This window comes from Panthera onca, chromosome C1 (assembly GCF_046562875.1).
Source record: "Panthera onca isolate mPanOnc1 chromosome C1, mPanOnc1 haplotype 2, whole genome shotgun sequence".
Taxonomy (NCBI): Eukaryota; Metazoa; Chordata; class Mammalia; order Carnivora; family Felidae; genus Panthera; species Panthera onca.
Window position 1 is genome coordinate 186,459,331 of NC_138346.1, and position 12,531 is coordinate 186,471,861.

The 12,531-nt window shown below is 43.9% G+C and overlaps 1 protein-coding gene and 1 long non-coding RNA gene across 6 annotated transcripts in view; one reads left to right on the forward strand and one right to left on the reverse strand.

Moving 5' to 3' along the window:
- ARMH1 (armadillo like helical domain containing 1) overlaps positions 1–9,180 on the reverse strand; it is a 37,713-nt gene extending 28,533 nt beyond the window's left edge. Inside the window, exons 1-5 of one of the 5 annotated variants that reach the window (XM_060626184.3) lie at positions 9,069–9,172; positions 7,813–8,040; positions 2,763–2,831; positions 1,904–2,070; positions 654–850 (exon numbers count right to left, since the gene is read on the reverse strand). In XM_060626184.3, the coding sequence (XP_060482167.1) occupies positions 654–850; positions 1,904–2,070; positions 2,763–2,831; positions 7,813–8,018 (639 nt within the window). In that variant the 5' untranslated portion in view covers positions 8,019–8,040; positions 9,069–9,172. Of the gene's footprint in view, positions 1–653; positions 851–1,903; positions 2,071–2,762; positions 2,832–3,991; positions 4,101–7,812; positions 8,041–9,068 lie in introns of those variants that run through there. The other 4 variants (XM_060626186.3, XM_060626185.3, XM_060626187.3 and 1 more) reach the window with 4 other exon arrangements.
- Positions 4,193–10,334, forward strand: LOC132673504 (uncharacterized). Its single transcript, XR_009608080.3, has 4 exons — positions 4,193–4,270; positions 6,142–6,273; positions 8,794–9,173; positions 9,592–10,334. It is a non-coding gene; the product is annotated as an uncharacterized LOC132673504 (long non-coding RNA).
- Positions 10,335–12,531: the final 2,197 nt, after the last annotated feature.

The following is a 12,531-nucleotide window of genomic DNA, read 5'->3' on the forward strand; positions in this document are numbered from 1 at the left end:
ACTTACCACTCATTCTGCCTCAGAAATGTCTGTCTGACCCTGTCCTCTCTGTTCCCACTGCCACAGTTCAGACCTTACCCTTCCTTTGACCTCTTGTCTCCCTGCCTCCACTGAGCCTGGAGCTGTTTTGAGAGCTTTTAATAATTTACCTCAAGACCAATCTTGGAGCCTCTCTTCCCTCCTTATTAGCACAGTGTCTTCATGTGGCCACCATGTCCCAAATCTGCTTCCACTAGCATTCAAGGGCACTGAGAGGAAGGTAGAGCCCGCAAGAGAAAAGGAGCTTTCCCAAGCCCTGGCGATCTGGCCTCTCACTTCCATGCTGTCAACAAATGTGCCCATGATGCCTTCCCTACTAAATTGACTTCTGTAAGCTTTTCTACAGTCTTTTCATCATCCTTGTTTCTTGTCTCAACCACTTTTAAGTCTGCCAACATCTTTCTGATCCTTAAGTAAACAGGACAAATCACTCTGCTGGGAGACATGAACTCTTTGTCCTGCCTTGGCCTTCTGGAAGTAACGCTGATTGAACAGCAGATGTGCAGTGGGAGGCTGAGCTCAGTTTCTCATGCCTGAGTGAAGTGCAACTGTGGAAGGTAATTTTCAGGTTAGTGTGTTGAATCGGAACCACAGGAGCATGTGGGCTGCCTCACCTGTGCAGTCCTGAGAGTCTGCAGGGAGAGCTGCTGAGCTTTTGGGGACGCACAAGGCAGCAAAGCTATTAGACCTTTGTACACTTGATTCTGGTACTTGGGATTACCGTGGACCAAAGAATCCAATAGAATCTGCACTTCTTCTTGGGTCTCTTCTGATTTAGACTTTGCCAAAAATTCTGCTATGGATCTTACACCTGAACAAAGAAAAGAGGAAATGCCCAATTGGAAGGGATTTATGAGAAAGAGCCTCACTTGAGATTACATAATATGGGGTAAGGACTGAAATGTGTTAACCAAGCCTGTTCAAGCGAAGCAAAAATCAAGGCTCTTGCGTTGCCTCACTGCCTTATTTGCCTCATGGCTCTGTGGCCAGAGGATTTTGTTTCAACACAGGGCATGTCCGCTTGTCAAAATCTGTTGTAAAGTTGAAAATGGCTCTGCAAAATGCACAATTAAACACGTGTTTGGGATTGCTATGTGATAATGAACACATATGCAGCATTCAGCAGTTTACTAAATGTTCTGACACATGCTGCCTCATTTAATCACTATACTGAGAGGGAGGTGTTAGTCCCATTTCATGGATAAATACACTAAGGCTCAGAGAGGCCATGGGGAGACATAGAGGAGAACCATGATGAAAAGTGCAGTGAGGGAAATACTTTGAAAAAGGGGTGTGGGGGGGATGGCATCATCTTTATCCACCCTGATCAGGACACTTGATGGAACATACGGAAATTACACGGTTATTTACACTTCTCACTATATTGTAAGCTCTTTGAGGACAAGGACTGTATTTTATTCATCTTTGTACTCCCAGCACCTTAGTGTATATGTGTGTGTGTGTGTGTGTGTGTGTGTGTGTATACTTAGCACACATATTCAATGACTTTATTTCCTTTTTATTTCTAGAGTTATTCATAACTCACTTAATTTCACAAAGGATTTTAGGCAATGGCTCAATAAATCTTTGTTGAATGGGTGCATAAAAGAGGATATATTTAAAATGGAGAAGTATTTCCAAAACTACCATGGAAAGATTTGAGCAAATGACAAATCAAGAAAATCATAAATCTGACTCTTCTGGCAGTGACGTGGACAGGGGCTAATTGACTCCACTGTACAAAGTGCTTCTGTGCAACCAGTTCCATGATGTGTTTTCCTAGAGCAGTGCTGGGTGCTGCCACCATTTTGCCCAGGCCCCTAGGAAGACATGGGATCGCCACCCTGTCATACACAGTACCCACCATAGCTTTCACAAATGAGCTCCTTGTACTTCCTGCCAGAGTTCGCAATGACCTGAAGTAGCCTGATGGATTCCTTCTTGTCCTCCTCCTTGATCTTCTCCAGCCCAAGTATTTCCAAGAGTGTTAGGACGCCTCCAACCTCGAGAAATTCTATAAGGTACCGATTACTGTCCAGAGAAATACAAGAGTAGAAATCAGACACCCTGTCAGGTTCCTTGGCACTCACCTTTCTGAGGGATCTCAAGGGCCTTTCTTCACATACTTTGCCCTCCTATCTAGGAAGTGCTCATGGGCAAAGTGACACAATAATTTAGAAGTTCTTCCTTCTAGCAGCAAATGAAAAAGTTAAATACAATGGACATATCTTGTGTTTGGTTTTTCAGCATCTGTTTCTCTTCTTGAAATGGCACCTCAATGACCCTTGGGGAATCACCCCTCTGCCACTCAAGGGCCATGTGGTTTTGGCAGGATGAGCGGGTGACAGGGAACACCATCATTCTGACTGCAGTAATCGTTTGGGACCAGCCATGTGACCTCAGTTGGCTCAAGGAGGTTCAAAACTGGGGACTTTCTTAGGAATCCCTGGGAAAGATAAGTGCTCTTTTGGGTGGACTGAGCTAGAAGGATGCATGTCTGGAGTTTCTGAGAGCCATAGCGCTCAGAACAGAGCTGAGAAATAGAGAAAAAGAGAGGCAGGGACCAAGTACTGATGACATTTTTTGAGCCCTTGGATCTAGTCAGGCCGAAAATCTGCATTTCTACCCAGATGGTGAAATGTGGTGGTCCCATGTGCTGTGAATGCCAAGGCCACCATGAGCCCAACATACAACTGAGATCCCAGAATCTCTCTAGAACTCACCTGCTTACAGCTGACAAGAAGATGCCAATTGACTTTAGAAGCTTATCTAAACACGAGCCAGTCATATAGCTGTATGACAAGTTAAAGAGTGAATTTCAGGATGGTTTTTCACACAGGAACCAGATCCTGTGACTGATTCCTGGTCATCATCTATGATGATCATGGCCCATTCCTGGGCCTACATCTATGGCCCAGGATGACCGATAGTTGAATTGTATCCTTTATCTGAGAAGGGTCCCTAGGGTGAAGGGGAAGTGGAAACAAACATGGGGTGGGGGAATGCTGGCAGGCATGTTCACAGTTCCCCAGGAAGCTTTTCACCGGTATTCCAGCAACCTTGACTCTGACAGGCCCCCTAGACAGCAAGGAGGCTCTGATGAATATAAGGTGCATGGAGAAAGCATAGTCAATTTTCCAAGCCTCTCTATGCTATGACCATTTCACCCTTGGGTCTCTGCACAGTTCATTACGTTGTGCCTCGTTTTTAGACTTCTCTAAAAATAATCAGCTTCATCATTAATTCTCAATTTTGTACTTGCTCAGAGCTTTACACTGGAGGTCACTATCTTTATGAAGAATTGCGTGTCTTCCTAATAAGAACAACGGGAGATGGTGGAAAAATTAAACTCTGATTTAAAACAACCTCAGTATTTAATGTTATTTTTTAATGTGAGCCTTGCAAAAAGCCTCATTGTAATAAAGCACCCAGAGCACGCATCAGCTCAGATACAAGGTATGAAATCAACCCACAACAGAAAAGAAACCAGTCAACAATTACTAGGCTCATAACACATCACAGGCTCTTAGAACACTTAAGAAATTAGCTGAAATTATTGCAGCTCATGGAGGATGACTGAGAGCTTCCAAGACTGATAAAGGCTAATGTAATGGGTTGGAGGTAATGGTGCTTTGTTGGGGGTGGGGGGGGAGGGCGCGTGAGGCAAATTATCTCTGCTGCACCCTGGTTCCCAGGATGCCAATAGAAGTGGAGACAGATTGGCTCATTAGGAAAGGCTCTTTGCTGCAAAAACAGTGTTTGCTCTAGAGCCAGGCTCCCCTGCCTGTTGCCACTCCAGCTGGGGGCCAGGATATCAGCCCACAGGGTAGTCTCTGTATTCCTCCATTGTCTCCCACTCAGCTCCCCAGGAGCCCCAGCCCCGCCCCCCCTTCCTACCTCACTGCCTTCTCCCTCTTCTCAGTTACTAGCTAGGCTCACCAACTTTTGTCACCTCTTTTTCCTCTGCCCCAGGCTAGTCTTGCTTTCACAGTCACTCATTATGCATATTTCTGATCCCTTATTTTCAGCAATTAGTTCCAGAAGTCTGTCACCATATCAGCAGGTGCTAACCAGTACTAAGCATTCATTGTGTGCCAGGCACTGTGTTGCTTTGCTTGCATTGTCACACTGAATCCTCACCACACCCCATGGGGGCTGCTATTATAACATGTCCATGTACTTCATGAGGATGTAATCTCAGCCAGGTTAATGACTTCTCTAAGTCCCAAAGGTAACTGATGGAACTGGGATTTGAACCTAGGAGTCTAATTCAGAGTCTGAGTTTTTCCTGTCAGGCCTCTCTGCCTGTAGACAGATGGAGGGAGTGGGGCTATTTATGGATTATTTCCTTGGATGGTGTTGGAGGTGGAATTGTGGGTCTGCCCTCTCACTGGGGAGGGAGACGGTGAAGTAGAGTGGATGATACACGGGCTTTGGGCCAGATAGACCCTTTGCAAACCTTATCTCTGCCATTTCCTAGTAAATTACTCAAACTTTTCAGGTAATGACAATCACCTATTAGGCTTGGTGTTAGGCTCACAGGAGATAATATTTGTACATCACATAGCTAGAGCATAAAAAGACTCAATAAATGGCAACTAATAATTTTGTCATTATAATATATAAATCCTTGTTTTTTTAAAAAAATTTTTATGTTTATTTATTTTTGAGAGAGAGAGAGAGAGAGAGAGAGAGAGTTGAGCAGGGGAGGGGCAGAAAGAGAGATACAGAATCCAAAGCAGGCTCCAGGCTCTGAGCTGTCAACACAGAGCCTGACGCAGGGCTCAAATCCATGGACCGTGAGATTATGACCTGAGCTAAAGTCAGACGCTGAACCAACTAAGCCACCTAGGTGCCCCTGTAAATCCTTAATTCTACTGGTCTATTCTGGAAGTTCAAGGTTAAAAAAGGGGTTTGAGGCTTCTGTGAGATTAGGCGGTAGTCGATTTTGTAAAACATAATGATGCTATGTTGATTTGTTTTCCTTCAAAATCCACCATAACTAGAGGACTGGGGAGGAGGAGTGAAGTCACTGATTTAAAACACGGTATCACTTCGGCTGGTCTATTTTCTCTGTTGTATGACAAGGTCACAGCAAGTTAGGAAATTATGAATAATTTCAGGTATAGACACTGAACATACAACTGTATATTAAAAGCATGATTTGAATCATTCAGTAAGTGCTGAGTGAGCGTCTACTAAATGTTAGGCATTCTGATTGGCACTTGGGATATGGGGAAGAATGATACCAGGCCTAGAGTAATAAGGGCAGTGACTGAGTAAGAAAAGAACATTATCATTTAAGGGGTGGGTGTAGGAAAGATCCTGCAACAGAGACTGAGAAATGGCCTTGGGAGAAGGTGGAGGAGAGGAGAGCATAGATAGGGGCAGTGGACAAGCCGGATGGGGGCTAGGGTGAGGTGAGTGAGGCACTTGCTTCGATTGTGAAATTTCAGGGGGCATCAAACAACTCAGTAATCAAATAATATTCCAATGTGCTATTTAAAAAAATAAAAATTAACACAAAAAAAATCCATGATGAATAAAATATTAAAGTTTTAAATGAAGATGGGGTCTGACCCTGTGCTTGTACAACCCTGACTCCCTCCCCTCCTCCTGTCATGTGGAAAGTGCTGCCAAGTGAGATGAGGAGGGAAAAAGGTAGTCTAGACTCAGTGACAAAGGGGTTGCAGATAACCTTGGTGAGGTCAGTGTCACAAATTGTGAGGTCGAAGCCAGATTATAGGTGATGATGCTTCTCAAAGTATCATCTTTGGATCACATGAGAGTCACCAAAGGATGCTTGTGAGAAACAAAGAGGCCAGGGAGTCTCCCTCAATCTACTAAATCAGAACAGTGGGGTGGGGGTGGGGAGGTAGACTCATAATCTGCATCTTAAACCTCTTTTATGCACACTAATGTCTGAGGACACTGGGGTCAACCTAGAGATATATTCAGTGGTTTTCCCCTTGGCTTGTTCTAGGCCTGAGTCTGATTAGTAATTTTATCAATGATTTAACTGTAAGAAGAAGAGAGCTGTAATTACTTAAGCCTTTAGTTTTGCCCAGGTGCAGACTCTGGTTCACTCATTCCTTTGTTCAGTAAACACATAGGAAGTATCCCTAATGTGCCAGGCATGGTCCTGCGTGTTAGGGTTGAAGAGATGAGGAGAACAGATGTGGTTCCTGCCCTCACAGAGTCTACAATCCAGTGGGGAAGAGAGATACTGAGCAGGTATGAACAGTACAATATTATGGCAATGAAGACAGAGGGAATGTCATGAGCTACATATGTAACAGGCTAGGTATGTGCATAGGCTAGTCTGGGGCTCAGAAAAGGGTTTTCTGAGGAAGGGATGTTTTAGATTGAGATCTGAATACTGGAGTAGGAATTAGTCAAATTAAGAGGAGGTTTAGAGAAGAGGGGAGGGTTCAGGCAAGAAGAAAAATATATAAAAGGATCTGAGATGCTCCGTGGAATGCTGTGGGCACCCAGCAGGAATATCCACAAACTCATCCCTAACTCAAACTATCAAATCTGTCTTCAACCCTTATCTGTCTCCGGGGCTCCTGAGCAAGGTACCTCAAACACAACATGTCCCAAACCAGATTTATCAACTCCAGCTCCCTCGTTTCTTGGATTCTCTTCCCACATGATGGCACCCCATTCGCCCAGTTTCCCAAGCCAGAAACATGAGAGTCATTCTGTGGAATAGAAGTGGAGATGGTAGTTGGATTAATAGGTATGGAACTCAGATTCCAGAGAGAAACGTGGGCAGGGATACACAACTGAGAGCCCTTTAACGGTAGTGGGGTTGACATCACAACGATGGGTTAGGTCACTCAGGGAGAATCTATGAGTGAGCAGAGAAGAGGGACATGGATGGAGCCCCAAGAAACATCCACATTTCAGGGATGGCTGAAGAAAATTTGGAACATAGAGAAATAAAGGAGAAAACCAAGAGAATTGGTGTCACAGAAACCAAGGGAAGAGTATATAGTTTTTTGTTTGTTTGTTTGTTTGTTTGTTTGTGATGATCTATACGTGCATTCTTTCTTCTTTTTTTCTTTTTTCTTTTCTCTTTCTTTCTTTCTTAAGTATAATTGACATATAACATTATATTAGTTTCAGGGAAGCGTGTTTTGAGAAGTGGTAATGGTTGATTGACAAATGCCACTGAGAGGTCATGTATAATGACTGAGGATGTAGTCACTGGGTTTTGCAATTAGAACAACATTGGTGACCTTGGCAAGACCTGCATCGGTGAAGGGGACAGAAGTCAGACTGCTGTGGGTGGGGGAGAAAAGGGAGGTAAAGAAGTATAGACAGGGAAAGTCAATAACCTTTTCAAGAAGCTTCACCATGAAGGGCAGGAACTAGGTGGAATACTGGTTTGAGATGCGGATTTAATTTAATGTTTTAAGGTAGAAGGGATTTGAGCATATGTAAATGCCAATGAAAAAGCTGGTAGGGAGGCAAAAATGAAGGCCACCAGAGAGAAAGAATAAGGTTCCTGAGGACAGAGAGAGGACAACCCCAGATGGAAGGAATACCCATGTCAAATCTTATGGGAATGGAAGGGGTTAGGGGTGAGAATGAGGATATAAGTTGGGAAGACAGGAAAGGAGAGAGTTCTTGACTTTGGGGACACTACTTTGATCACCAGATGTCCTGATGTAAAATCTTAGACTCAAGAGAAGAGCTCCCTCAATAATCTTCATTCCTTTTCTCCTTTGAAGATTGCCCAATTTATTTCTGTTCAGCAAAGGATACATGAGTCTAAGCCAGGTGGTCAGGCGTACCAGGAACAAGCTGGCTCCCTGAGAAAACTCCTGCTCCAGTTCAGGGGCGGTCTTGCCTTGGTTGGTCTCGATGAAAGTGTTGAGGATGTGACTCCTTGCAACTTTGCCAGCATTGTCCCAATCCTGTAAAAAACTCAAGAGCCGGCTGATGGCTGCCTGCTCCTTTATAGAAGTCATGGTCAGTCAGTCCTGAAGTTGGCTACAGAGGGAGGGAAAACAGGTTACCAAAATAGTTAGAACCATGCAAGTCCTGTGGGCTACTCTATGGGTTTTGCTTTTCCAGCAATCGGCGGGAGGCAGGGGGAGTCTCTGTCACCCACATGGATGTTGAAACATTCAAAATATACCTCTAGAACAGGTCACCTCCTACTTGAACAGGCAGGATCTAGCTGTGTTGTAATGGCATGAAGAATATCAAGGTGGCAAACATCTGCTTCACATTTAAGAGCTAAGATTTTAGCTCCTTGGATCCTCTGCTGATGCCAGCTGAGATGAGGGTGCTTGCTAAAAACCTGGGTCTCTTTCACCCCTCATTTCACACAGTGTCAGAGATTTGGGGTCGTTAGAGACCTGGCGCTTCTCATACCAATCGGCCAAGGAAAAATGCTCCTTAACCTTGTGCCTTGGGCCCTTATACTATTCTTTTAAAAACAACTTTAAAAAAAGTTAGTAAGAATAAAAAGTTCCCATTCCATAGTTAGATTAATGGGCTGTGGTTTGTAGGAGTCTGTGTCCTTGGGAGAGTGTTTTCAGTGGGGGAGGGAAGGTTTAAAATCAACCCGTTTTCCAAAAATAGTTGTGATTGAAAGTGTTATTATCCATAACAAATGTTAGTGCTGATGGGAGAGAGGCATGTGTGATTCTTTTGTCTAACAGACAAGTGAAAGTCATATTTCACATTATCACGGGGTTTTCTGTGATTTACAGAATATTTGTGAAACATTACTTGCAGGGGCCATGATTGATATGGAGAGAACAGCTTGTGTGTAGGGGAGATGTGTATTTCACGAAGACTGTTCAACATGAAATTTACAGTCCCATAAAGTGCTTCTACATCTTCTCCAGAGATCTAGTTAAAAGGACTTTACAGTCTGAAACATCCTAAAATTGATTCTAAATTAACGTTTCCTCACATGTATTTGAGATATTGATGGGGCCCAGCTATCAGAATTTTATTAGGAAGCAATAATCTGAGGCACACTGAGACAGACATACATACACACCAACCTCCACTACTCCCCAGAGGACACTGGATATGCGCTCTCAGGAAGGGCGTCCACGTAGCCTCAGGGATGGAGACAACCACGAAATCCTGTCAGCCTTAACAGCCAGGTGAGTAACTGTGGATCACCCTAAACACAAAAATGACCAAAATCCCTCATAGGATCAGGAATCAATCACTGTTAATGACATTACAGCCCTAAGTCTGGGAATAACTTTCAGAGGCCGCGGCCACCTTCAGCATCCAAACAGGCCTCAAGAAAATGGGGATGAATGGCCGTTCTGGACCTCAGGGAAGAGGAGTTGAAACACCACCATTAGGTTTAAGAAGCAGAAAAGCACCCTGTGCCCACCCCACTGCCCCCTGCTGCCGTGGGTGGACTCTCTCCAGGATTAAAATTTAAAGTGCCATCAGAGATGCACCCAGCAATTCTAGGCCAGGGAGGGTGGGACACTTGCAGCTGGGCTCTCCCCACTTTGGATCCTGAGGTTTCCTTGGATCTTCCCTTTCTTAATCTTTTCTTAACAGGAAAGGAAAACCCACAAATGGCAGCTTTAAAGGTCACAGCGATTCAGGTGTCCATCAGTGAGTATGTGGGGCAGGCCCATCACGTGGCACTGTGTGAGGCGCTGCAGGACATGCGGGGATGAATACAGCACTGCCAGGGCCCTTGAGGAGCCCCAGATCTTGTGACAGTGGAAGAACATGAGACTTGGAGTCAGACTGGGAGCCAAGGAGGGAGGCCTCAGGAGAAACCAGTCCTGCAACCCCTTGATCTCAGACACCTTGACCAGAACCTCCAGACTGTGAGATAACCAATATCCATTGTTTAAGCCACCCAACCTATTGTGCTTTGTGATGGCAGCCCCAGCAAACTCCTACATCACCCTCACTTAATTTATCTGTTTTAGGCAGTATTTATTTCTTACTCTGACAGTTGAGGAATTAGCTTTCTCGTACCATGCTAACTTCCATTTTTTCTTCTCCCCTTATCCTCATAATATAGTTTTCCACAATTTATAGTTAAATCAATAGTTAGTGTTTACATTATTGATTAGGTAAATAAATACTGTCCACTCAAGCCGTAAACTACTATTACATTTTCTTTCCTTACAAGTTGGTTTAACCTGGAGCTAACAATTGTTTCTTTTTTTTTTTTAATTGTTTAGACTTCTGAGTACCTAGGGCTACTTTCTTCCCAATGTTCCAAACACATGGCAATTTTTCCAAATGTTCAATCCCTAACAGATCAGTTACATCTTTTCCTTGGCGACTTTTTTTTTTTTTCAATGTTTATTTATTTTTGAGAGGGAGAGAGAGCGAGCAAGCTGGGAAGGGGCAGAGAGAGAGAAGGGGACAGAAAAGCAGGCTCTGCACTGTGGGGCTCAAACTCATGACCTGAGCCGAAGTCAGACGCTTAACTGACTGAGTCACCCAGGAGCCCCTTCTCTGGCGACTTCTTTCCCACAGACCTCTGTCTTTCTGCTCCAGTTTAGACTGGTTGCTTGCTAAGCTTGGCACACAAATGTTGTCCTAGGATTTCCTTTTTGCCAGTTTTCTGTTGACTGTTCTGTTTCCTGGATCTACCTCTCCTCCTTTGTGGTTTGCTCTCTTGTTTTCCTAAAGTATATTCTTCAGTAGTTTCCTAAGAAATGAAAATTACTTTGTGTGTGTGCGTCCTTGAAAGTCTGAAAGTATATTGACCTCGTGTTAGATTGGTTGGGTATATAATTCCATGTTAGAAATAAACTCCTCTCAGATTGAGCCTCCCATGTTGCTGTTGAGAAGTCTGATGTCGTTCTGATTTATGTGCCATTGCCTGTGGCTTGCTTTTTCATTCACGATGCTTTTAAACACTTTTCTGAAATTGTATGACCGTATGCCTTGGTGCAGGTCTTTTTCACTTAGTATTCTAGGCCCTTGGTGGGCTCTCTTGATCAGGTGCTATGTTCCTGCGAGTTTTGGAAATTTCTTTATCAGGCAATAACCAGTCTTTTCATTGAAGAACACATAAATGTCAGTGGAGGGTTGTTTTTTTATTTTTTACCCCTTCTGGGTGTCTTCAGGACTTTTCTACTTTACAGGTCGTGAGAGGCTGGAGGGTGCTAGATGCCTGGGACGAGGTGAGGGGCTCGGGCTGCCCCAATGCAGTGTGTAGGCTTTCCCTCCGACACTCAGTTTTCCATCCTCTATCTCATCCCTGCCCTTCAGACTATGCCTGAGGTCTCTTGAGTATGGGGGCCTCCAGGGTTCAATTTCCTTCTTTCTGATGCTGCAAGAGTTTAGAGTTGCCATGTGGTTTTTGAGGAAGGAGCTTGGGGTGGGGGCAAAGTGCTCTGCATACAGATTTCAGCCAGTTCCCCTCTGTTAGCCCCATACCTCATTCTAACATGTGCTAATTCGTGCCTTCAAGGCACTAAGCTTTTTGGAAGTTAAACTAGGTGAACTGACTTGCTTCTTGTTGGTAATCTCCCCCTGCTGGCACTTTGTTTGTGATTTCTTAGGGTGTTTCAAGCCAGGTAACATTCCCTACCTGCTTTCTAAATATTTATCGAGCTTTCATCTGCTGTAATACCTTTTTGTATTTCTTTAGTGTTATGTTAGGGAGGTATGGAGAAGTAGGGGAGGTACAGGATGGCAGTCATGTTGAATCAAGAGCCTCCAGCCACTTATTTATTTTTATCTCAGCTTTTCTTCAAAATAGGACTTGGTGAGGATTACAAACAAAACAAAACAAAAAGCCCAAAACCCCAAACCAAATAACCAGTAAGTACAATTTTAAAAAGAATTAAAAAGAAGAAAACAGTGGGAAAAGGAGAGAAATGTACCACGTTCGGGAGAGAGTGGCTGGGATAAATTCTGTATCTGAGCTTCTTCTTGACTACCAAATATAAGGGGATACATTCTGTATCTTTCATGGTGAAGGGAGGAGAGATGGAATGATGGTGGGGAGGAGAAACTAATGTTTTTTAGTGTTTATAAGAGCTAGTCACATATATTTTATGGACATTATTTTAATCCTCTTAAGATCCTGAGGAAGTATTTATTATTATCTCTAGTTTCTAGATGGGAAAAACTAAGGTTTAGAAAGTTTGCTCATTTATTGACGGCCTCACAGCTAAGCAGGGGTGGAAACGGAAACTGCACTCAGGTTTGTGTGTAACTCCAGAGTCCATCTTCTCTCCGTTAAACCAAAAGCACTGATTCTGCTCTCCCTTGTGTTCCAAAATGTCACCAAACACCTCTTATTGTCAAATTCGGTGGCTAACTTGCAGTCCCATCTTGCTTGACCTCTGATGGATTGTGGGTGACTCCCTTTTCAACATTTCTTTCCTGACCTCACTCTCCCTGGTTCTACCCCCCTCACTGGATCCTCCTCAGGCTCCTGTGCAGCTCTGTTCTGTTCTCAGTTGTCTTCTCACGCTTTGTAATCTCCCGGCTGGCCTCCTCCACTTAATCACTTCATAT